Below are 26,704 nucleotides of genomic sequence, written 5' to 3'. Positions count from 1 at the left end.
TACTGCCCAGCAGCGTGGGACCGTCGCCGGCTACAATCCACAGGGGGAGTTTGTGCAACACGCCGCCCTGGGAGACCTGGACGTCTACACTGCCAACGATTTGGATTTTACCTTTGGTGAAGGTGAGCAGCTTTGCCTGGACAGGAGACAGTTTTGGTCGAGTGGCAGGATTCCTCCAAATTTTTTGAAAGGTCTTTTGGCTCATCACAGACTGGCTCGCCCCTGTGTCGATCTCCATGGAGACTGGCACCCCATCAATGTCCACTTCCAGCATCTATGGAGAACTTCCGGTGGAGCAGGTAAAGATTCCATACTCTTCTCCCAGGGTTAGAGCAGTTTCATCTTCATCTGTGACAGAGCCCTGGTGATTAGCCAACTCATCAGAGACACAGTGAGTACAGCCTTTTCTGCACATTCTCTGAAGGTGCCCTTTTTCTTTGCAGCCTTTGCATGCATAGTCTTTGTAGCGGCACTGGTGGGCCCTGTGGTTTAAAACATAACATAAGAACATAAGAATTAGAAACAGGAGTAGGCCATCTAGCCCCTCAAGCCTGCTCCGCCATTCAATAAGATCATGGCTGATCTGGCCGTGGGGTCAGCTCCACTTACCCGCCCGCTCCCCGTAACCCTTAATTCCCTGATTGGTTAAAAATATATCGATCTGTGACTTGAATACATTCAATGAGCTAGCCTCAACTGCTTCCTTGGGCAGAGAATTCCACAGATTCACAACCCTCTGGGAGAAGAAATTCCTTCTCAACTCGGTTTTAAATGGGCTCCCCCATATTTTGAGGCTGTGCCCCCTAGTTCTAGTCTCCCCGACCAGTGGAAACAACCTCTCCGCCTCTATCTTGTCTATCCCTTTCATTATTTTAAATGTTTCTATAAGATCACCCCCCCATCCTTCTGAACTTCAACGAGTAAAGACCCAGTCTGCTCAATCTATCATCATAAGGTAACCCCCTCATCTCCGAAATCAGCCTCGTGAATCATCTCTGTACCCCCTCCAAAGCCAGTATATCCTTCCTTAAGTAAGGTGACCAAAACTGCACGCAGTACTCCAGGGGTGGCCTTACCAATATCCTATACAGTTGCAGCAGGACCTCCCTGCTTTTGTACTCCATCCCTCTCGCAATGAAGGCCAACATTCCATTCGCCTTCCTGATTACCTGCTGCACCTGCAAACTAACTTTTTGGGATTCATGCACAAGGACCCCCAGGTCCCTCTGCACCGCAGCATGTTGTAATTTCTCCCCATTCAAATAATATTCCTTTTTCCTGTTTTTTTTCCCAAGGTGGATGACCTCACACTTTCCGACATTGTATTCCATCTGCCAAATCTTAGCCCATTCGCTTAACCTATCTAAATCTCTTTGCAGCCTCTCTGTGTCCTCCATACAACCCGCTTTCCCACTAATCTTTGTGTCATCTACAAATTTTGTTGCACTACACTCTGTCCCCTCTTCCAGGTCATCTATGTATATTGTAAACAGTTGTGGTCCCAGCACCGATCCCTGTGGCACACCACTAACCACCGATTTCCAACCCGAAAAGGACCCATTTATCCCGACTCTCTGCTTTCTGTTCACCAGCCAATTCTCTCTCCATGCTAATACATTTCCTCTGACTCCGCGTACCTTTATCTTCTGCAGTAACCTTTTGTGTGGCACCTTATCGAATGCCTTTTGGAAATCTAAATACACCACATCCATTGGTACACCTCTATCCTCCACAGCGCCAGCACAGGGCCATCCGGTTTGCCCCATGTGGCGGACTCAGTGTTGCGGGACTCGGGGCAGCATTTCTGCCTTTAGAAGTGTCCATGCGGTGCACTGCGCTCGCCGGTTTAGAGTCCTGGGTCAGTATTCGCCTGGAGTCGCTGGCCGAAACCATGTAGGCCTGGCTCAGTTGAATTGCTTTCTGCAGGGTGACTGTGATGTCAGCCGAGAGCAATTTGTGTAGGAGGCCTTCGTGGCTGATTCCGATGAAAAATATGTCCCTTAGTGCTTCATTAAGGTGGTCGCCAAACTCACACGGTGCTGCTAGTCTTCTTAAGTGTGCAGCATACTTGGCAATTTCTTGGCCCTCAGATCGCTTGTAAGTGTAGAACCGGTGCCTGGCTGTGAGATGCTTTCTTTCGGTTTTAGTTGTTCCTGTATGATTGTTACAAGTTCCTCATAGCTCTTGGTAGTTGTCTTCTCCGGGCCTAGCAAGTCCCTGATGAGACCGTAGATGGTGGGCCCACAACTGCTAAGCAGGATGGCCCTGCGTTTGTTCGGTCGTGTAGCCGGTGTGTCCTCGTCCAGGTCGTTGGCAATAAAGAAGTGTTCCAATCTTTCCACAAAAGCGTCCCAATCTTCCCCCTCCGTAAATTGATGAAAGTTGCTGAGGTTAGACATGTTGAGCGTGTAGTTTATGATCCCGTATTCCCGTCGCCAGTTATAGTGTATGTAGGCACCTTTAGTAATGACTCTACGAGGCAGGGTATGAAACTTAAACTGTGCAGATCTGCAGTCCTTTATTAGCAGCTCCTGAGTGCCAACAACAAGCTGTGAGTTCCCTTTTCATACTGGGTTACCTGCCGTGTGCAGGCAACCCCTGGGTCTCCAGCAACAGCATCCTCTAGTGTACCGGTAAGGTGTGTACAGTACAAGGGTACATTCAATGTGGCATAACAGTGTTACAGACATCACACAGTGAACAGACATGCCTACACAACAATATCATTATAGAACCTTGCTATGGAGCAGTCTGAAGCCAAACAGTAGTAACCAGTAGCCAAAGTTAACCCCAATGAAGACATACAGTGTACAACATGTGCCCCATACCAAATAAATTAGCATTGCTAATAAACTGACATTGCTGACAGCTTTACTTATAATCCACAGGTACAACAGTACCTCTTCCAACTAACTGATTCTGTCCCACTAAATTAAGTCTCACAACACATTCGTGGTGTCTGATGGTCATATGCCACGCCTCTGTGGATAAGGCAGTATTTTTGAATTTGGATTTTCTCCCCAATGACTTTGAATAGTAGAAAATGTAACCTATCTGCTGACATTATTTTGGTTCTCAACCACAGACACCAAAGTCTTATGGGTTGCAATTTGGTACTGTCATTGTTGAGGCATTGTCACTATGAGAGAGAGATTTTTAATGCCTCGCTTCAGACACGGTATCCAAACGCGAAATTCAGTGTTGACATCTAAAGAATTGATAGCAGTGTAAAATCATGGTATTGCACACTTACCTGAATGTACTAACTGGGCCGTTAAGCATGGGCTCAACATCTGAGAATTATGCAGCACTTGGAGCTGCACTTGAGTGATGCTCAGCAGCACTCTGAAGATCAGGCCACTTCGAGGATCTCGCCAGACATTTATTGCAGGTGCACAGCGATCTGCTGGGTGTTTTGTCATAGAAGCATAAAAACATAGAAAATAGGTGCAGGAGTAGGCCATTCGGCCCTTCGAGCCTGCACCACCATTCAATGAGTTCATGGCTGAACATGCAACTTCAGTACCCCATTCCTGCATTCTCGCCATTCCCCTTGATCCCCCTAGTAGTAAGGACTACATCTAACTCCTTTTTGAATATGCTTTGAGTGTGGTGGAGGCCGCCTCAGTAATTTCATTTGTGTCTCAGTGGCCCATCGATCTGATCCTTGATAGATACCAATGGATGTTGGATGCTTCAAGTGACCATGGGGTCCCAGACATGGTGGCATGAGCTATGGCAGTAGCCATTGAGCATCAGGCCGACGCTATGGTAGGCCTGCAGACTGTCATGTTTTCAGTGTGTGGTGGCATCGATCAGTTCTGTGGCGTGCTGCAGTCGCAGTCTGCCCTGATGCAGAGCCAACTTGAATCCACACGGGCACTGACTGCTGCCATCGTGTCTGGGGCCCCATCAGTTGCACGAGGAAGTAACGTTGACGAAGCACGGCAGCAATTTGTGCTCAGCCAGATAGCTCCAGATGCTGAGGCTCAGCCCTGGGGGAATAGCAGCATGTCGGTCCTGTTGGAACGTAATGTCCTCTCTCAGGACAATATCATTCCACTCTTGCCCCTGCCGCTCTCTGCAACCCATCCACCACAGAGTGCTGCTGTCCATGTTGAGGAGATGCAGTCCGCAGCCGGCCTTTCCAGGGACCGAGGTGGCGCGGTATGTACTGCTAGGCCATCAACTGTGGCAGCGGCGCCAAAACAGTGACCTTCTACCAGTCCTGCTGCAGGCACTGAGACCCCATTGAGGAGGAGCAGTAGTCCTGGGAGGGGGAGAAGGGAAGGGATGGTAAACCACTGAGAAAGAGCCGGTAAAGATGTGTGTGCTAGTGGACAGAAATGGTCACCTTGTTCTAAGGTGCACTAATGTAAATAGTTGCAGTTGGATGAGCCAATAAAGAATGCTATCTTTGTTCCATGATGAAATAATGTGAATAGTTGCATGTGCATGTGGGTGATAATGTTTCAAAGGGACTGGTTTCTATTATTGTTTGCTGTCGATGATGGCGTCCTTTGGTGTTTCTTTTCAGCACACTATGGTGTTTTGTGTCAATAAATATTTGTTTCATTTGTCACAATCTTGTGTTGCCATTTGTATGCATGGAGACTTCAGCAGATGGCCAGGTGAAGAGTCTGGCCAGGTGAGGCGGAGCCCGCAATACTAGATGAGTACAATCGATGGCTCCCTGAAACCTGGGGGAGCCCGCGATCATGGAAAAGCCACAATGCGCTCATCCATGGCTTCCCTGGACATGCTGAACTTGATCTAGTGTGTTCATTTGCTGTAGAGAGCGTCGGTAACCTGGTGAATGCAGCAATGTACTGCAAACTGTGATTATGTTGCTTATATCGCCTACAGGAGACTGGAAGGAGCCGGTAGCATAGAAGTTGAGTGCTGCTGTCACTGCCACTGACAGCAAAGTCCTGGTGCCAATGTCATCTGCCAGGTATGTCTGCAGAAGGTTGAAAATTTCCGTGACCACCTCCTTGCGGAACCTCGGCCTTCCTAAGCACTGCTCCTTGGATATCTCAAGATAAGAGTAATGCGCACAGTAAACCCTGTGTGTGTACGGCCTCCTGCCCCGCTGTCTGGGGCCTCTCCTTTGGGGAGGATCCACATTGCCCTAAGCTGTCTCTGCAGCCGGCGCCTTTCAATTCATCGCCGCAGGATGACGTAGTGTGCGATCACTGCCCCCATAATTTTGTAGAGGTCACAGCAAAATCCAACTTTCACTTTTTTCCGATATCAAACCCAAAAATGTGTCAATAATCAATCTGATGAGTGAACAGCAGTGCAACGTCAACACTCTGTGCGAGCATCAAACGCATCACTCACCGAAATCTCTGATCCCCAGCTGCAACTCCCTTTAAATAACGCCCCGGATTATTTTCTCTGCCTTGCACAGTCCAACTTTTTCAGGCATCATGGACGCCAGCTGTTAAGTGAGGCGGCAAAAATGAATGTGGCGAGAAGGGAGCCAAGGAGGCCTTGCACATGTACTGATGTCATGATTTCCATGGCATTAGCCGGCGGGACGTTACGTTTTTACGCCCCTAAAAAATTTCAAGTGAATTTCGCATCAGGCATGAACAGCATCGAGCGCCACTCCCAGATGCCTAACTCCCAGTTGACACCTAACACCAGCGCTATCAGCATGTGTAACCAACTGAATTCCAACCCCTTATTATCTGCCTGAAGATGAAATATTAAAAAGTTAAACATCTCCCTGAAAAGCATTGACTTTCAATATTATGAATCTGATTGGCATGATCTCAAAACTTTTTCTAATAAATTAACTGTTCCTTGGTTCATGTATTTTAAGCATCGCTATCAATAGGTTTTCTTCTAACTGTGTGATAAGCAGCAAACATTGGGTGAAATAATCTAAGATCCAAAGGGCACAATTTTTCTGGGTTTACCTGCTTGACCAGGAGGGTGAAATACACTGGGGACTCATAATTCCATGTTTAACCATGCTATTGTGAAATCTGTAAGTTTTTGAACTTTTAATTTTGTTTAAGCCCTTATTTTGGACATTCAGAAATTTAAGTTACTGAGAAAAAGATCATGCATGGATTTTCCTTTCTGAAAGTGTTTTGATTGTGGGAATGTACTGGCCAGATTGCTCAGGGTGATATACTCTCACTATAAAATAGCAGCTATTATGTGATTCTCAGGCAACATGACACCTTTAACATTAAAACTACCTTTCATAGCACCATGTTCAGGAGTAATAATTACTACACGTACTTATAATAAGTTTTTATTGAAACACGGGCTCCACATACTGAATTTTTATATATAATAGATAGATAATGATGCAGCTACTGATGCTTATAGCTGTGTAAAAGCTGAAGTATTTCTGAGCATCTAACAAAGAATGGCAACATTGAATGAGAACACACACATATATAATTTTAATGCAATGTAAAATAGAATTTACAATACAAAGCTATCAATCAATTTTGTTATAAATTAAACATTTTTAAAGAGTGAAAACTTTTCCATTAATTCAATCATATAATTCACTGATCAACTTACACAACAAATAAATCAAAATACACAAACACGGTTCACTTTAATTTGTTTAGATTTGTTTAGATTTTATACTATTTTGAAACAATAAACAGATCATTGCAGGATTACATTCCATCTTCAGTTAGATATCCCACATGATTTTGTACCTTCAGTCATCAAATTAAGCATCACACTATAATCTTTTCATTCAGGCTGTTAATGAAGGTTGTTGAGAAAATGAGTTGCTGAATTACACAATATTCTTGTACACCCATTTAGTATTTGTTACCATTTCTGGAGATCTGCGTTCTCAAATCTTAATTTAAGGACAGGGTGTCCACTTTCAGCAGGAACCCTTCAATAATGATCAAGAGTGGGAACCCTGGCCATTTTTTCTCTTTCTAACCCAGGGCACTGAGGCCAAATGTTAAGATCAGCAAGGTCAGCACACACCAGGAATTAAACACTGGTCTTTCCTGAACTATATGGCTCAGCTACCCATTGACTAAACACACTGAGCCTACTATCGGAGAAAATAAAGAGATTTCACACCATCACACATTGCAATGATTACACAGGTTTTAAATTTACAATTTGTTCACATAACATTTTCCATTTTAATTCCTATGAAAATGTAGATTATTATAATGATGCACGGAGAGTTTTAAATGCATTATTGAGCCTTTTCTGAGTTTGACTCCATGGTGTGGAGGTCATTCTTTTCCTTCTTCAAGTCCTCTAGTTTTTTGTATTTATTTGCAGAGAACCGATTCTTCTCCAGCCTTCATCATAGATGAGAAATATTAATAATTATTACACATTTCTGTAAATAGAAGACTATTTCACTTTATGCAACTGTTATAATGTCCGGGGTAAGAAATTCTATGGTGATTCCGTATGTCTCTTACCATAACTCCAGTAGGAGATCAGCAGAACCCACAGAGAAATGGTGGATATACATAGAATTACATAGAATTTACAGCACAGAAACAGGCCATTTGGCCCAACCAGTCCATACCGGCACTAATGTTCTACTCCTACATCCTCCCATCCTTCCTCATCTAAATCTATCAGCATAATCCTCTAGTCCCTTCTCCCTCATATGCTTATCTAGCTTCCCCTTAAATGCAACCATACTATTTGCCTCAACCACTTCCTGTGGGAGCAAGTTCTACATTCCTACCACTGTCTGGGTAAAGAAGTTTCTTATGAATTCCCTATCTGATTTCTTGGTGACGATCTTATATTGATGGCCTCTAGTTTTGCTCTTCCCCACAAGTGGGAACACTCTCTCTGTCTCATTTCTGTGGGCTTCCTCTTTCTATCCACCCTTACAAGCAAATGACTGCCAGGACCAAAGCCAGGGGAAGTGATTCCCTAAGCCAGAAGTTCCCTCTCCTTTAGCTGGAAGGAGATGGAGTATAGGTATGGTCCATGCCAGGCAAGCAGCCTGGATCCCTGTAAGAATTCCGTGAAAATATCGACAGCAAAAACATATACTTTTGGACTTAAAGTTTTGGATATTGTTTTGAATTCGGTTGTTACTGCACAGAGAAGCAGGCAGCCTGATGTGGGACAGGTTCAAACATGTCCCACAGGAATACACACCGTGGGGGAGGGGTGCAGGAATGGCTGAAATGGCAGGAAGGTGGTTGATGGTCGGGCCCTTTTGTCATGCTACCAGTGAGAGATCAATAAGATTGGTCGGTGCTCAAGACACAAAGAAAGCTCTTCGACTTCACAGACTTGTTGGAGCCTTATCGAAGAAACAGCCCAGCAACAAAGGAACAGGCCGAAGACATGATTTTGCTCTTTCCGTTGTATTGCCTCAGGCGAAGGACAGTTGAACGTTTGGTGTAAGAAGAAGCAGCTTGCAGGTATAAGAGTGGCAGGTTTCAGCTGCCCTCTCTCTCTCTCGCTCTCTCCTCTTCTACGCTTACTCGTTTCATTCAACGCACAAGGACTGAGCACTCCATCTGGGTCGGAGAGAAGAAACACCATCTACGAGCAAGGAGAGCCTCGCTATTTCAACTGGGAAGCTGACCTTGAGACTGGACTTGAATACCACAATCAGAAGATGTATCTCATCGGGAGAAGCAACGAGTAAGCCAGACGGTAATTGGTGAACATTTATCCCAGCCCACACATCTTTAAGACCACACATAGTGTGAAAGGGTGTCATGTGTCCCAACCAAGCCTTAGGGATTTTAGTGGGGAGCTTTTGCACGGATCGTAAGCGTACGCACAATTCTGTTGGACAGATTCGGTGGTGCACTTTTGAATCTGAGCAGGGGTGTTTTAGTCGTGGGTACTTTGCATTAGGGGCCTGTTCAGGCGGGCCAGGGTTGTGTGTTGTACTGTGTTTGTTTGTTCTACACCATCAGGGTGTGTTTTACTGCGTGCTGATGTGTGCTTTAACTTGAATCAAAGCATTGTGACAGTTGAAACCGAAAGATCTGGCTATAACTCTGTATTTCTGTTCACCACTATAATTCCGGTGTCTAGAACTGTTGTAAAGGGGGTGATTCGAAACCACCAAAGGCAAAACCTCTTACATCCCCAAAGAATTTAAAATTAAAAATAAATAATCTTGCCAATTGGCTCACTTGCTCAGCGGCTGCTAGGACATGGGTAAATCCCCACCTCCCAACAGGGGACAGGTTTTGAAGTTTCCAGCAGGCATGGGCAAGTGGGACTTTTCCACTTGCTTGACCCATGCTAGTGAAGTGCCCCCCCCCACTAACCCCCCAAATGTGGGAGGGCATTGTTTGACAGAAGAGCCGAATGTATAATAATGGGCCTGGATTTTGGGGCCTATAACGGGGAGAGTGCGCTTCATGCAATGCTCATGTGTGAAAACACGGAACTTGTGATCTGTTAAGTTTCTGCGTGACATTTGCTGGCGCAAATTGGGCTATTTGCCGAACTACTGCCCAGCGAATACACACCAAACCGTTATTTGGTGTAAGGCATAGGGCCTTCTTTTAACAGCATATGGGTTCAAAAATGTTAAAATAAAATTATTAAAATCATTTCAACATTCCCTTGCATTTAAAATTAGTTTAGGTTATTTTTGTCCTGTTTAAAAATGTTTACATTTATTTTTCAAACAATTAAATTTTTATTTTAAATGTTTAATTGAATGATATTTTAATTAATTTTGAACCTATGATGATTTATTTTTATTTAAGTGCGGTGAAATTACATTTTTTAAGTGATTTCAATTTTGCTTATGGGGATTCTGTACGTAAATGGAATCCCCATAAACATAATAGGGATCCTCCATTGTCATTAGTTGGGCTGACCCACTTGATCCCAGGGCGCTTATGAACCACATGCACTCCTGGGATGCGTGGGCCTTTACCTTAACCCTAACCCTAACCTAACGCTAACCCCTGCAGGCCCAGGAGCGCATGTGTGCGAAGTTTCCAGAGCCACCGGGTAGGTGCATACTTTTCCTGCGGTTCAGAGGTGTTCGCTCGCGGCATGCCACTGACTGCAATTTCTAGGTCAATATCTTTTACTATTGGTTAATGGTTAAATCAATTACTGCAAAATAAAGTGGAAATTTACATTCTGAGTAATTCTTTCTAAAATCCTATTGGACGTTTATTCATGACAACAATGCGAGAAAATAGAATATTTTCCTCCTTGCGACTTTGATATAAATTATAGGTAAATTTATATTTGATGTATAACAGACACATTTGGACTTATCATATGACCTCAGTCAAAAATAGGGCCTCTGAAATTTTGTTTACCAACTTCGGCAAGGGATTGGTGGAATCTCCAGAGAAATGGAGTAGACTGCTATTTTCAGACATTTGTGCTATTTCTCTGTGCTTTCCACAGATGGTAGCCCCAGGAATTTCAGGGTCCAGGATCTCAATGAGACAGTCAGTGCTCCAAGTACTTCAACGGGTATGCCCCAGAACAGAGCGATGTGGCCATGACCTGGAATTTCCTCTTTGGTAGGTTTAACACGAGAAATGCACCTTGACCAGAATTCTGCCTGCTGATGTAACACTGCTGTGACCTTATTTTATTCTCTGGGCCAACTTAATTTTACTATGTGGGCAGCCTCTCAGCATTATTGGCACCCTCTATCGGAAGCTCAGCTTTGAAGGGAATCCAGCACTGCTGCAGTAACTTAAAATGGAAATTCGAAGACTATCAGCCAAGGAATAATATCTGCAGCCACTACATCAAATAACAGAGCCTCCTAATTTCCCAGTTGCTCCATTGACATTTTGTTGGCCGAAATGAAGAAAAAGAAGCAGGCAATCTTTGTCATTGAAGGAAAGAAACCAACCAAAGAGATGATACAGGCCCAATATCTGTAGAAGGAAATTACCTTGCTGTGAGTGTCACCTCCTGCAATCCCTGTACAGCTACTCGGTGCAGGAAGAAATTCAATGACTTACCAGGCTAGCCATGATATTAAAAGTCAGTCTTATGTTCAAACAATGCAATTTGAGAAGCATATTTCAGATTTTCATCCACCTTATCATTATTGTACTGAACATCATCATAATCATAGGTGGTCCCTCGAAACGAGGATGACTTGCTTCCACACCAAAAAAGGATGAGTTCACAGGTGTTTCAATGAAGGACCCGAACTACATCCTCAAGGGTAGATGATGCCTGTGCGTGAATTTTTTAATGTGGGGTGACCGTTGCACATCAGCCACCACACGGGCTTAACAGAGCTAGGTCTTGGTCCAGTTATAAGGATTAACCAAGACGACTGGAGACCAGCTCTGCTGCACGGACCTAGTGCACACACATATCGCAGTGTGGGCTGGCCCGTGGTGCCCCGGGTCCCTGGCCCCGAACTCACACCTCCCCAGGGCCCCGATCACATCTCTTGCTGCTCCTTCGCCCCCACCTCGTCATTCCTGCTGTATCTGCCCACGCTCCAATCACCGACCTGGACCTTGCTGACATCACTCTTTGGTGCCGTTGCCCTCCTGCACCAGCTCGCACTGTACCCTGTAGTGGCATGCCTCCACGCTGCCGCTTGCCGCTCCTTTTATGGCCCCGACCTGCCGCTGATGTATTGTAGGAAGTACAAGGCAGCCCTGGTAGTCCTGGAGGCATCTGGAATCTGGTCGGAGGCCTTCTTTCCACGTGCTTCACAGCGCATCCACGTCTTCTAGATACGCAAGTGGTGTTACTGAACACCATGTACTATTGGATTCATATTATACATTATTGGCTGTTCAATGTGACCAAAAATAGCACAATTAATTATGTCAAAAGTAAAAGTTGAAAATGTATCTCTTAGCAGGCGCTTTAAGTAACAGAGTTCTCAAGTATAGCTGAATTACACCAATAGAAACAGCTCAGTTAAAAAATAACTGGCAGCAGCAGCCTTTAAATTTTGTCTTTGAACTAAAAAAAGAGGTGACACTTTACCTTATTGTCCTTAGACTGGCACAATGCGAAATTAAGTCATAAAAGTTTTCAGTAGATTTGTCTGTAAATTTATTGTGACTTAAATCAAGATGTATCAGTGTTTCGAATGTTGCAAATGTAGATTCGAGGTCTTTGGAGCAAGCATCTGTGAGTCCAGTTTTTGATAGTCTAGAGAAACAGAAATATAGAAAATAATTTTAGTTAATTGGGTTTGTCAAAATGACTGAAACATGTTCAAAATTACTTATGGGTAAAGGTTACTAATGTGCAGAATGATATCTAGGGGTTAAAATCGTACTGTGAGATCCTAGCAATGAACATGTTCGTTTGAAATTCTTTTGTCGACTATTTTAACAAAAGAGTTAGCTCATTTATTTTAAATGGGTTAAGGTCTTTTTAAAATTTTAGACAGAGGAAATTTTATACAAATATATTAACATGACCATAACGAACATTACACAAAGTGATTTTAGCCTGTTAGACCGGAATCTTCCCAGCCCTGCGAGTGCAGGTTTGGAGGCAGGCTCGTTGTCAAAGTAACCCTGATTGACAGTGGGTCTTAAGTCCGCTCTGAACCTGCCTCCGTGTCATCTTGTCAAGTGCCGGATCTGCGTGCGGATCGCAGACCCAACAACAAGCAGCGGGCCAGTCAATTAAGATGTTTCACAGGTACTTTAAAGATATTGAAAATGATTTTAACCAGGCACTTAACATTTTACCAAGTTTCTGACAAGTTTGTCATCCTTCGGGGAGCACTCCAGGTACGTGTGTCGGGTTCTCAATGACTCTCAATACTCTCCATTGCTTTGACTAGTTGACAGCTACAGAAGTGGTATAAAAGCTACCATTTCACAGCTATTCACTTTCCAATGTCATTGGCAGAGAATGGCGGAGCAGGCTCAAAGGGCCAAATGGCCTGCTCCTGCTCCTAATGCTTATGTTGTTATGTTTTTATAATCTGAAGCCTTTAGGATTTGAAAGACACTTTTGAGCTGTATACAGTTTGGAAGTGTTTGCAGTGAACTCTCTATCCACTGTCACCTCCTTGGAGCAACCTCTCTCACCATTGACAGATTGCTTCTGTCATCTCAACCTCACCTGCCATCTATTCCAGAAGCATCCGTGCCCTTGAAAAAATCTCACCTTGGTCCTCAGAATCCCACCTCTATAAGCCCCAACACCAACATCACGAAACACACCAGCATCAACAACCTTCTCTGCAATCACCTGATGCTGCACAGGACACAGGACATCAGCACCCAACCACATTGCTGCCCGGGATGCTAGGAATGGCCTACCATGGCCACATTTACTTCACTTCATGCTGTACACCCTGGCTGCCACATGATGCACCAGGTAGAGGGAGGGAAGGGGGAGGGATGGGGGAGGGATGGGGGAGAAGGGGGAGGGATGGGGGAGAAGGGGGAGGGGGGGGAGGAGGAAAAGGGGGGGGAAGAAAAAGTGGGGGGGAAAGGAGAAGGGGGGAAAGGAGAGGGGGGAGGAAAGGAGATGGAGGAGGGAGGCTGAACGGGCCGGGCCCGAGACTTCGGGCAGGGCCCATCCCCAGCAACAGATTTACAGGTAGGTGGCGTTGGGTCGGGTCGGGATCACGGGTCGGGTCGGCGGGGTGGTGGGAGAGAGGTCGGTTCAGTTCGGGTCGGGGGGAGGGAGGGAGAGGGAGTTCAGGTCGGGTCCAGTCGGGGGGGGGGGGGGGAAGCGGGAGTCGGGTCGGGTCCAGTCCGGGGGGTCGGGTCCGGTCCGGGGGCGGGGGGTGGGGGCGGCGGGAAGCGGGAATCGGGTCGGTGTTGAGGTCGGGGCCGGGGTCGGGGTCGGGTCCGGTCCGGAGGCAGGGGGCGGGAAGCGGGAGTCAGGTCAGTGTCGGGTCCGGAGGCGGGAAGCGGGAATCGAGTCGGGTCAGGAGGAAGCAGGAGCTGGCCGTGGGAGGAGCCTTATTCACGCAGCCCCAGTGAGGCCATTCGGCCAGGGCTAGGGGCTGCGTGCTTCGGCCCCTCCCACACAGTTTCGGGCGCCTGGAGCTACTGCACATGCGCGCCCACTGTAGCGTGCATGTGCAGAGGTCCTGGTACTGTTTTCAGCGCAGGGACCTGGCTCCGCCCCCTGCAGCTCGTGCTGCGCCGCGCCCAGCTGCAAACGATTTGCAGGGAGCCGGAGAATCTGGAAGTTTTTTTTAGGCGCACTTTGTGGCGTGAAAAACGGGTGTCCAGGTCGGGACTGCGCCGTTCCAGGCGCGGCTTGAAACTTGGGCCCTATAAAACTACCCGGAAATCAGCACCAAATTAGAACTTTCACTTATAGAATGGCTGACATGAGATATGATAACGGCAATGATGTTTCAGGATGCTACTGGTCTTTTATTCATGTGTTGTTGGTTTTTCAGGTGTGTTATATAGAGCAACTCGGCACTTGCAATTTTGACAGATCGTACAAATGTAAAAGTAAAGGGTCTCTATAGGTGGAGAGCCCAATTCCTGCCCAGCGAATGTCCTTAAATCTCTTACGCCTGGCAAATGTAGGCGTAAGACCTACTTTTACCAGCATAAGAGTTTGAAAAGATCGAAAAAATAAATGTTATGACTAATTTTTATATTAAAAACTCTGTCCATTAAGGTAAGTTTATTTATTTTTAACACTATTAAAACATTAAAAGCATTTTCAAAAAGATAATTTTTTTCTAAAACATTTAATTTAATTCAATTTCTATTCATTTTAAATAAGTGAGGTGTTATTTTTATTTATGTAAAGTGTTTTCTTTGTTTTTGGGGGTATTCCCATTCATAGTAATGGCAGCTCCGCACAACTCCGTGGAGGTAAACAAAATTGGGGGCTTGGCCTATTCAAATTACTTTTTTGACAGGTCTTGTGAGCGGTATTATTTTGCGAATGAAGCAACAGGCTTCACGTGTGTAACGTCCCTGGGTGGTGTGCCGCAATGCGCTGCCCAGGACTCTGCCGGTTCAAAACAGAATTTTCCGTGTGCGCAGGGACTGCAGGTGTGCATCATATTATGTGGGCGGAGGCTTGCATCCGCGGAGAGCAATTTTTGGCCCATTATTTTTCTTTTCATTGCTGTGAAATGTTACAGTAACAGATGTAAACATTGAAAGTAGGATATGTTATTGGGATCAAGGTATCACTGGGTTTATTTCCTAAATGGAAAAGGTCCAACATGCATGAGCATCACAGGTGTGTGTGAATTATAAGGTTTTCTGATAAGAACATAAGAAATAGGAGCAGGAGTAGGCCATACGGCCCCTCGAGCCTGCTCCGCCATTCAATAATATCATGGCTGATCCGATCATGGGCTCAGCTCCACTTCCATGCCCACTCCCCATAACCCCTATCCCCTTATCATTTTAGAAACTGTCTATTTCTGTCTTAAATTTATTCAATGTCCCAGCTTCCACAGCTCTCTGAGGCAGCGAATTCCACAGATTTACAACCCTCTCAGAGAATAAATTTCTCCTCATCTCTGTTTTAAATGGGCGGCCTTATTCTAAGATCATGCCCTCGAGTTCTAGTCTCTCCCATCAGTGGAAACATCCTCTCTGCATCCACCTTGTCAAGCCCCCTCATAATCTTATATATTTCGATAAGATCACCTCTCATTCTTTTGAATTCCAATGAGTAGAGGCCCAACCTACTCAACCTTTCCTCTTAAGTCAATCCCCTCATGCCCGGAATCAACCGAGTGACCCTTCTCTGAACTGCCTCCAAAGCAAGTATATCCTTTCATAAATATGGAAACCAAAACTGCATACAGTATTCCAGGTGTGGTCTCACCAATACCCTGTATAACTGTAGCAAGACGCCCCTGCTTTTATACTCCATCCCCTTTGCAATAAAGGCCAAAATACCATTGGCCTTCCTGATCACTTGCTGTACCTGCATGCTATCCTTTTGTGTTTCATGCACAAGTACCCCCAGGTCCCTCTGTACTGCAGCACTTTGCAATCTTTCTCCATTTAAATAATAACTTGCTCTTTGATTTTTTTTCTGCCAAAGTGCATGATCTCACACTTTCCAACATTATACTCCATCTGCTAAATTTTTGCCCACTCACTTAGCCTGTCTATGTCCTTTTGTAGATTTTTTGTGTCCTCCTCACACATTGCTTTTCCTCCCATCTTTGTATCGTCAGCAAACTTGGCTACGTTACACTCGGTCACTTCCTCCAAGTCGTTATAGATTGTAAATAGTTGGGGTCCCTGCAGCACACCACTAGTTACTGATTGCCAAACAGAGAATGAACCATTTATCCCAACTCTCTGTTCTCTGTTAGTTAGCCAATCCTCTATCCATGCTAATATATTATCCCCAACCCTGTGAACTTTTCTCTTGTGCAGTGACCTTTTATGTGGCATCTTGTCAAATGCCTTCTGGAAGTCCAAATACACCACATCCACTGGTTCCCCTTTATCCACCCTGTTTGTTACATCCTCAAAGAACCCCAGAAAATTTGTCAAACATGACTTTCCTTCATAAATCCATGCTGACTCTGCCTGACCAAATTTTGCTTTTCCAAATGTCCTGTTACTGCTTCTTTAATAATGGACTCCAACATTTTCCCAACCACAGATGTTAGGCTAACTGGTCTTTGCTTCCTGCTTTTTGTCTGCTTCCTTTTTTAAATAGGGGCATTACATTTGCAGTTTTCCAATCTGCTGGGTCCTCCCCAGAATCCAGGGAATTTGGGTAAATTACAACCAATGCATCCACTATCCCTGCCGCTACTTCTCCTAAGACCCTTGGATGCAAGCCATCAAGTCCAGGGGATTTATCTGTCTTTAGTCCCATTATCTTACTGAGTTCCACCTCTTTTGTGATTGTGATTGTATTAAGTTCCTCCCCCCTAAAGCCCCTAGACAATTCACTGTCAGAATATTGTTAGTGTCCTCTACTGTAAACACTGATACAAAATATTTGTTCAGAGTTTCTGCCATCTCCATGTTCCCCATTACTAATTCCCCGGTCTCGTCCTCTAAGGGACCAACATTTACTTGAGCCACTCTTTTCCTTTTTATATACCTATAGAAACTCTTGCTATCTGTTTTTATATTTCGTGCTAGTTTACTTTCATAGTCTATCTTCCCTTTCTTAATCATTTTTTAGTCATTCTTTGCTGGCTTTTAAAAGCTTCCCAGTTTTCTGTCCTCCCACTAGTTTTGGCCACTTTGTATGCCCTTGTTTTTAATTGGATACCGTCCTTTATTTCTTCAGTTAGCCACGGATGGCTATCTTTTCTCTTACACCCTTTCCTCCTCACTGGAATATATTTTTCTTGAGAGTTGTGAAATATCTCCTTAAATGTACACCACTATTCATCAACTATCCCACACATCAATCTATTTTCCCAGTCCACTTTACCCAACTCTGCCCTCATACCTTCATATTCCCATTTATTTAAGCTTAGTATGCTGGTTAGAGATCCAACTTTCTCACCCTCCATCTGAATTTGAAATTCAATCATACTATGATCACTCATTCCAAGGGGATTCTTTACTACAAGATTGTTTATTAATCCTGTCTCATTACACATGACCAGATCTAAGATAGCAGGCTGGTTGGTTCCGTTACATACTGCTCAAGGAACCCGTCCCTTATGCACTCTGTGAACTCCTCCTCAAGGCTACCCTGACCAATTTGATTTGTCCAATCAATATGGAGGTTAAAATCACCCATGATTATTGCTGTTCCCTTTTTATAAGCCCCCACTATTTCCTGGTTTATGCTCCGACCAAGAGAGTTGCTACTGTCAGGGGGCCTATAGACTATGCCCACCAGTGACTTTTCCCCCTTATTGTTCCTTATCTCCACCCAAATTGTTTCAACATCCTGATGTATTAAAGGCAATCAACCTCTGTATTTACATACCCCAGATTTTGTAATTTACAGTGTGAATCCTTAAATGAAGAAAGCAATGTTTTCACTCCGTTATCACCCAATTCATTCATGCTCAGATCCAACTCAGTCAGTGTTTGGTTCGTGTTGAACACAGAAGCAAGTGTCCCACAACAATCACTTGTTAGTTTAGTGTTCGCCACCCTGTGGAAATAAAGAGTTAGAAATATAAGTTTGTGAAAATGTCCTTAAGATATATAAAATCTCAGTCCATTGAACATTGTTGCTCCTATTTGTAAAATTACTCTATACTTACTTACACTAAATAGGTGATGTTCCTGCTGCTGATAATTCTAAATTCTATTAAGCTGACTTTTAATTTAAATTATCAACAGGAAGACCAGACTAGTATTTCCAACTGGGCTGGGGGGCGGGGACAGGAGAGGGGTGGATGCAGAGTGGTGACTTCTGCAGACACCTTGCCCATCACCATGACTCCAACTCATGTTCCTGGGATGGGGTTGTTTAACTATGTAGAGCATCATCTCTGCCAACAAGAGTGAGCCCGCAATGAAGGGACTAATGTGGCAGTGCTACAGTGGTGATCAACCTAGAATTTTTGAGTTAGGCTTTAGACAGAGCTGATGTCTTCATGTGATGAATGGCTGGGTCCTCAGAAGAGGTCGCGATGCCCACCACTGGGACCTCTCCCTCCAAAAGGAGCTTCAGTGGGCCTTCCACTGCTGGCCCAGCATACACTGTCACCCCTCTCCGGACGGTCCCTGGGCTTGTCCGTTACAGTGGGTGATCAAGCAGACTCCCAAACCCTCTCAGTTATAAGCAGCGGAGTGGTCTAGGATCAGGCAGCCAACCCCCATACAATGGGGATGGGAAGGAAATAGTTGGCAGTGGTAAGCCTCACCAATGGATTTTCTTCAGTTTTGACACAACATTGTCCAGTTTCAACACCAACAACAACTTATAATTATATAATTATATAATGGCCCTGAAATCCCGGCCTCCTCAGGTCTGTATGGAGTGTTTACAGACCCGGGAAGGCATCGCAAATGCCAGTTTTCGCCACTTGATGCACATGTGCCAAAAAACGGCTTTTCCGATCTGTCAAGTTTTAGCTTGACAGATCACACGCATCTCGGCAGCCAGGACATTTGCATGGGCAAGATTGCGATATTTGCCCAATCTTGCCCTGCGAAAGTTCTTAATACTTTTGCGCTTGGTAAAAGCAGGCGCATAGCCTACTTTTACCAGAGTAAGAGTTTTAAAATCTACAAAAACATATGAAAATAAAATTTAAGAAACACATTTTAATGTTAATAATCCTGTCCACTAAAGTAAGTTTATTTTAAACCATAATTAAAAAACTTTTTTAAAAATCGGAAAAATATTTATTTTTCTAAGACATTTATTAACTTTAATTTAAATTAATGTTAAATATGTCATGTTTTTTTTCTATTTTTTATTGGTGTTTTGGTGTTGGGGATGAGGTAGTGTTTCTGAATCACAATGAGAACTCCTGCTTACGGAGTTCCCATTATTATGAAAAAGAAACTAGTTTATCTGGATTGGCTGCCCAGTGCCATGTGACTCCAGTCCAGCTCTCTGTCCGTCCAGACGTGCACGCGCTCCGATGCACAGGGAGAGGAGGCCTCAGGACCAGGATCGCTGGTGGGCGCAGCAGCAAAGGTAAATGTGCATCTTTTGTCTAGAATTGAGTCGAATGCCCGCGGGAAGAAGGAACCGGGATTTCAGGGCCAATGGGCCCGAACTTGGTCGCAGCCAAAGCCTGCCCAAGTGCCGCCGAAAGGATCGCCAATGGCTGCCGAGAGACCGGGCGGTACTTTTCCAGGAAGATGCCTCTAAAAGAGGTGGCAGTACCACCCGGTGGCAAAATAACGGCTTACACCATCAATCTGGGCGTCAGTGGGCGGGAGCTCTCAATCTCATGCAGCAAATGCACTTGCCGCCTAAGTGCTGCCAAGGATGGAGTCGGGCCCAGGAGCTGAAAATAAAACCAATTCCAAAAAACCCACTGGAACACCTTCAGGAGACCCCATCCAGGTAAGACGCTGTAATAAACATTTTAAAAGATGTTCACTAACCTTTTTTTGCAGGTCTTCGTACTTACTGTCGGGGTTAGACCTGCCTTCATGCATTGGTCCTTCCCCCTGCTGGCGCCAACTCCCGCCCTCACCAATCTAGCAGCTCGGCGGGCGGGAGGACACTTGCACTCCTTGGCCGCCAGCAGCCGTCAGTGGGCAGTTCCCAGCGGTTCTCCCATCCCGCCCGCTCCAGCCCAAGTGGAAACTGGCACAGAGGGGAGACAGGCGACAAAACTCAGCGGCAATCAGCGGTAAGGCCACCAATATCAGGGCCAATGCCTTCAATGGGATAAAATATCCCAAAGCGCTTCACAGGAGCATTATAAACCAAAAATTGACACTGAACCACATAAAGAGATATTAGGGCAGATGTCAAAGATATAGGTTTTAGCGATCATCTTGAAGGAGAAAAGAGAGGAAGAGAGGCAGAGAGGATTAGAGAGGGAATTCCAGAGCTTAGGGCATTGGCAGCTGAAGGCACGGCCACCAATGGTGGAGCGATTAAAATCGGGGCAGCTCGAGGCCAGGATTAGAGGAGTGCAAATATCTCGGAGGGTTGTTGGGCTGGAGGAGACTACAGAGATAGGGAGGGGTGAGACTATGGAGGGATTTGAAGAAAGAATGAGGATTTTAACATTGAGACGTTGCTTAACTTGGAGCCAATGTAGATCAGTGAGCACAGTGCTGATGGGTGAATGGGATTTGGTGCGAGTTAGGACAGCAGAGTTTTGGATGACCTGAAGTTTATGTAGGGTAGAATGTGGGAGGCTGGCCAGAAGTGCCTTGGAATAGTCGAAGTATCAAGGTAACAGGGACATTGATGAGGGTTTCAGCAGAAGATGAGCTGAGGCTGGGGCGGAGTTGGACGATGTTCTGGAGGTGGAAATAGGCGGTCTTAGTAATTTGTGGTCAGAAGTTAGTTTCGGGGTCAAATATGACACCAAGGTTGCAAACAGTCTGGGTCAGTCTCAGACAATTGCCAGGGAGAGGGATGAAGTCAGTTGCTAGGGAACGGAGTTTGTGGTGGGGACCGAAGACAATGGCTTCAGTCATCCCAACATTTAATTGGACAAAATTTCTGCTCATCCAGTAGTGGATGTCGGACAAGCATTCTGACAATTTAGAGATCGTGGAGGGGTTGAGAGAAGTGGGGGTGAGGTAGAGCTGGGTGTCATCAGCGTACATGTGAAAACTGATGCTCTGTTTTCGGATGATTTCGCCGAGGGTCAGCATGTAGATGAGAAATAGGAGGGGACCAAGTATAGATCCTTGGGGGACACCAGAGGTAATGGTGCAGGAGTGGGAAGAGAAGCCTTTGCAGATGATTCTCTGGCTACGATTAGATAGATAAGAATGGAACCAGGCGAGTGCAGTCCCATCTAGCTGGACAATGGTGGAGAGGAGTTGGTGGAGGACGATGTGATCAGCTGTGTTAAAGGCTGCAGACAGGTCGAGAAAACCGAGGAGGGATAGTTTACTTTGTCACAGTCACATAGACAGTATAGTGGAGGAAAATCTAGCCCTATATAGTGTCTCACAACATGATGCATTTATAGACACTTACTTTAACGATTGAATTTTACAGTTTGGTCCCTTCAGAATTTCACACATTGTAGTAATTCCCTCATTGTGTAAATTGTTAGAGCTGAGATCTAGCTCTGTCAGTATATGATTGTCTGACAGGGATGAGATGAGATCTGTACAACATTTCTGTGTGAGTGAATTCTTTGCCAACCTTTAAGATGCAAAAGAAATGTTGTAAGTTTGTAATGAAACATATACATGAAGGAAATAAACTAGAAGTTGTCATAGAAAAATAATTCAAACTCAAGTTTTAAAACTGAGGCATATCATTTTGAAAAAAAATGTGAATTGCCGGAGTGCAGTATCGGGGAAACACACACACACCAATATACACCTATACATGCACATACACATACACACACAGACACACACACACACCAATATACACCTATACATGCACATACACATATACACACACAGACACACACACACACCAATATACACCTATACATGCACACACACAGACACACACAGACACACACACACCAATATACACCTATACATGCACATACACATATACACACACAGACACACACACACACACCAATATACACCTATACATGCACATACACATATACACACACAGGCACACACACACACCAATATACACCTATACATGCACATACACATATACACACACACACAGACACAGACTCACAAACAGTTTTTTTTGTGTGAGTAGGAGAATGTGGTTAGTTACAAAATATGCTTACCGTAGACTTTGTAATGTACAATTTTTGCTTGCCAGTACATTGCACAATATTTCAGCTCCAGGTGTGTCCTCATAGGTGCCCATTATTCCAAAATCAAACGCAAATATAGAATTTAACCTAAACAGAATACAAATCAGCTTGGAAACAAAGTGCACTGCTTCTACTCATTGACAACATTTGTTTAATACTGTCAAGAAAAATGACAATGAATTTGGATCAATTATGAGCATTCAAGACAGCAAACATATAATGATGTGAGGTTTTGGTTCTCACCTACTTTACTTGGAAATGTCTGTGGCTTCAAGCTCGAACATATTTGTATTGTATCTTTGCTTCGTGATTTATTTGAGGTTAATAGGACATATTCTTAGGTCGCAGTTCGATTTGTTGGCAGTAATTTTTGATTTTGCAGCAGGTATTAAACTGGTGCTTGCGGATTGGCTGCCCGTTAAACACGCCACCTGATTTTCCTTTCCATTGAAAGTGTGGCTAACCGCCAGTTTCTTGCCCATGTTGAAACTGCAAATTATTCCCATTGTGTCAAGTTGGGTACATTACTTTAGTGAGGATGTCAATGCCGTGGAAGAGATAGACTAAGATAATACCAGGCTTTAGTTACAAGGAGAAACTGAGGAACTTTTCATTAAACTAGAGAAGGTTAAGCGTAGATCTGATAAATATGTTCAAAATTAGGATGAACTTTGATAAGGTAAATAGAGAAAAACTATTTCCGTTGTTGGTGATCACAGGGCAGATATTTAGAAGAATCGGCAAAAAGAAACAAAGGGAGAGGTTAGAAAACTTGTTTTTTGATGTAGAGGGTTGTTAGACCATGTAATTCCAACATTTATTTATTTGTAGCCTTTAAATCTGGACACCTGTCATCAGCATCATCATAGGCTGTCCCTTGGAATCGAGGAAGACTTGCTTCCACTTCTGAAGTGGCTGAACAGTCCAATACGAGAGCCACAGACTCTGTCACAGGTGGGACAGATAGTCGTTGGGGGAAGGGGAGGGTCGGACTGGTTTGCCACACGCTCTTTCTGCTGCCTGCGCTTGATTTCTGCATGCTCTCGGTGTTGAGACTCGAAGTGCTCAGCGCCCTCCCGGATGCACTTTCTCGACTTAGGGTGGTCTTTGGCCAGGGACTCCCAGATGTCAGTGGGAATGTTGCACTTTATCAGGGAGGCTTTGATGGTGACCCTGTAATGTTTCCGCTGCCCACCTTTGGCTCATTTGCCGTGAAGGAGTTCCGCATAGAGCACTTGCTTTGGGAATCTCGTGTCTGGCATGTGAACTTTGTGGCCTGCCCAGTGGAGCTGATCGAGTGTGGCCAGTGCTTCAATGCTGGGGATGTTGGCCTGGACGAGGACGCTGATGTTGGTGTGCCTATCCTCCCAGGGGATTTGTAGAATCTTGCAGAGACATCGTTGATGGTATATCTCCAGCGACTTGAGGTGTCTACTGTACATGGTCCATGCCTCTGAGCCATACAGGAGGGCGGGTATTACTACAGCCCTGTAGACCATGAGCTTGGTGGCAGTTTTGAGGACCTGTAACTCATGACTGGATAATATTTTCTGAACAAGTAGCTGAGGTGAGGGGTAATGGTACAGGGCTTCTCTGAGATTTCATGGATTCTTCAGGCATGCCTTAATATCAGCCAGGATATAATTACAATTTGGAGGATCAGCAGCAAATGTTTTTTTTAAACCTCCCTTATCAAATGTCGTCAATTTTACAGGCTATATACGATAACAGCTTCGGGAATTAGATTGGATCCAGTCCTAGAGCATTTACTTGATTAAAGCACCCCTAAAAAGTAACTTGTGGCCATCAAGTCTGCCATACTAGGCACTACCAACATCTCCCGAGTAAGTTCGTGAGGTGGAAAGTTAGTTGACAATTGTAAGGAGTGTTTATGGCAGGGTATCGCTGAAAATTAGCATTGGATTATATCCAACTTTACATTTACTGAAGTAATAAATTAAGACAAATAAAATACAAGGCAAAGCATTTCACAAAAAAGAGACAAAGGTGCAAACCCAACTGATGGTCAGCACTAATAGTGATTTACGTACCCCAGCTTTTGTAATTTACAGTTCTCTTTCGTCAGTGCCTTAGATAGTTCCTGTAGTCCTTCCTCACCTATTCTATTATTACTCAGATCCAGCTCTACCAGGGTCTTGTTTGTCTCAAGCACAGAGATCAAGTACTCACAACAACTGGGTGTTAGTTTATTACCACCCACACTATGGAGATAAAAAAGACAAATTACAAACCAAAATACTGGAAATACTGAGTGACACCAAAGTACTGTACCTGACTACACAAAATTCACTTTAATGCAGCTCTCCTGGGGATTTTCTTGTGCATCCTTGGTTAAAATAATGGTTTGCTTCTGATCACTTTGTAAAGTGACCAGCTCCATAAAAGTCAAAGTTGGAAAATCAGCAGCAATCCCCTGACTGTACTATCAACTTTCTGGTTTCAATGTAGTTCTGCAACTGAGAATTTCTCTGCAAAGGAAGCAGGTGGTTACGAAATAATGACAGATACAAAAGAATAAAAGGACTGAGTGATTTGATTTGAAACTATTTTCTCTTACAGTCACCTCTACTTAACATAGAAATATAGAAAATAGCAGCAGTAGTAGGCCATTCGGCCCTTCAAGTCTGCACCGCCATTCAATATCCTCTATCTTAGCACCATATTCTCGCTTTTTCCCCATACCCTTGATGCCTTTTGTGTCTAGAAATCTATCTATCTCCCTCTTAAATATATTCAGTGATTTGGCCTCCACAGCCTTCTGTGGTAGAGAATTCCACAGGTTCACCACCCTCTGAGTGAAAACATTTCTCCTCATCTCGGTCCTAAATTTCCTACCCCATATCCTGAGACTGTGACCCCTTGTTCTAGACTTCCCAGCCCAGGGAAACATCCTCCCCGCATCCAGTCTGTCCAACCCCGTCAGAATTTTATACGTTTCAATGAGATCCCCTCTTATTCTTCTAAACTCCAGTGAATACAGGCCTAGTCAACCCAATCTCTTCTCATACGACAATCCTGCCATCCCAGAAATCAGTCTGGTGAACCTTCGTTGCACTCCCTTTATGGCAAGTATTTCCTTCCTTCGGTAAAAACATGACATGGTATAATGGTGATAAACCTACTGAGTGTAAATGAAAAGGCCATCATGGATTTTTACATTTATCACTAGATATGCACTGTAAATAAATCCTTAAGGCATTTGCTTACCTTAGTGTTTGCAGAGTGCACTGCTCATCTTTTAGGGCATTGCAAAGAATACTAATGCCTTGGTCTAGTATATTATTATCACTCAAGTCCAGGAGTATTATTCTGTGGTTAACGTTCAGAGCAGTAACAAGTTGCTCACAACTTTTATGAGTAAGATTGTTTCCATCTAATCTAAACAATGCAAAAAATAAGACAATACCTGTAATGCATGGAACAATGGCATTCAGAATACAGCATGCATTTTATTTTGGATGTAGGTACTGCTTTTAAACGGGAAGACACGTGCTACATCGATGCCGATCAAAATATCTTGGTTTGGATATTCGTTAAAGTATTTAATTATGCAGAGACTGTCCATCCATTATTGCTTCACAGTCCTGTGTGCTATATGTTTGTATGTGAGACAAATAGTGACATAATGGAAATATTCTTAATATTGTGCACACAATACATTCTTACTTACTTCAAATTTTGTAATTTGCAATCCCGCCTTTGCATCACTTCAGAGAGTATTTTGAGTCCAGCGTCTCTGATATTGGCCCCAGATAATCTAAATATGAACAGATTTCAAACAAAAACCAGCAGTATGAGAAATAAAACTCATCATCCTGTGTGCCTATATTCGATTACCTATGCTGATAAAGGATATTTAAAGAAAGACTTGCATTTATATAACACCTTTCACAACCTCAGGACGTCCTAAGCACTTTACAGCCAATCAAGTACATTTAGGCTGCAGCCATATTCACCCAGAAATCGCGGCCTCCCTGGTCTGTACGGAGTGTGTACGGACCCAGGAAGGCATTGCAAAAGCCAGTTTTCAGAGCACAGAGCTCCAGCTTAACAGATCCTCCATGTTGTGTATCTGTAAAGCATGCACTCCCATATTCCGCCACCAGGGAGCTCATCCCCTGAAGTCCCAAGGGATCCCAGCATCCCTTGGGAGCACTATATATAAGCCGGCCCCTAAGGCCTGTTCCTCATTCTGGAGTGTCTTAATAAAGACTGAGGTCACTGTTACTTTAACCCCCCTGTGTGCAGTCTCATCTGTGTTAGGAACACAATAACTGGCGATGAGTATACGAATCCAACGCAAAGATGCAGCAAACTGTGGGCATCCTGGAGAAGTTCTCGGAGGCTGAGGACTGGGAAGCCTATGTCGAACGGCTAGACCAGTACTTTGTAGCCAATGAGCTGGACGGAGAAGGAAGCACCGCAAAAAGGAGA

At 44.4% G+C, this 26,704-nt stretch overlaps 1 protein-coding gene across 1 annotated transcript in view; it reads right to left on the bottom strand.

Annotated features, from left to right (window-relative positions):
- Window positions 1-7,198: 7,198 nt before the first annotated feature.
- LOC139266314 (NACHT, LRR and PYD domains-containing protein 3-like) overlaps window positions 7,199-26,704 on the bottom strand; it is a 30,489-nt gene continuing 10,983 nt past the window's right edge. Inside the window, exons 5-12 of the mRNA XM_070884135.1 lie at window positions 25,941-26,027; window positions 25,478-25,648; window positions 24,301-24,471; window positions 22,220-22,336; window positions 21,487-21,657; window positions 17,836-18,006; window positions 11,944-12,111; window positions 7,199-7,307 (exon numbers count right to left, since the gene is read on the bottom strand). Of these exons, the coding sequence (XP_070740236.1) occupies window positions 7,199-7,307; window positions 11,944-12,111; window positions 17,836-18,006; window positions 21,487-21,657; window positions 22,220-22,336; window positions 24,301-24,471; window positions 25,478-25,648; window positions 25,941-26,027 (1,165 nt within the window). The remainder of the gene's footprint in view (window positions 7,308-11,943; window positions 12,112-17,835; window positions 18,007-21,486; window positions 21,658-22,219; window positions 22,337-24,300; window positions 24,472-25,477; window positions 25,649-25,940; window positions 26,028-26,704) is intronic.

This window comes from Pristiophorus japonicus, chromosome 6 (assembly GCF_044704955.1).
Source record: "Pristiophorus japonicus isolate sPriJap1 chromosome 6, sPriJap1.hap1, whole genome shotgun sequence".
Lineage (NCBI taxonomy): Eukaryota > Metazoa > Chordata > Chondrichthyes > Pristiophoridae > Pristiophorus > Pristiophorus japonicus.
This window is presented reverse-complemented; position numbering and strand designations above follow the sequence as displayed.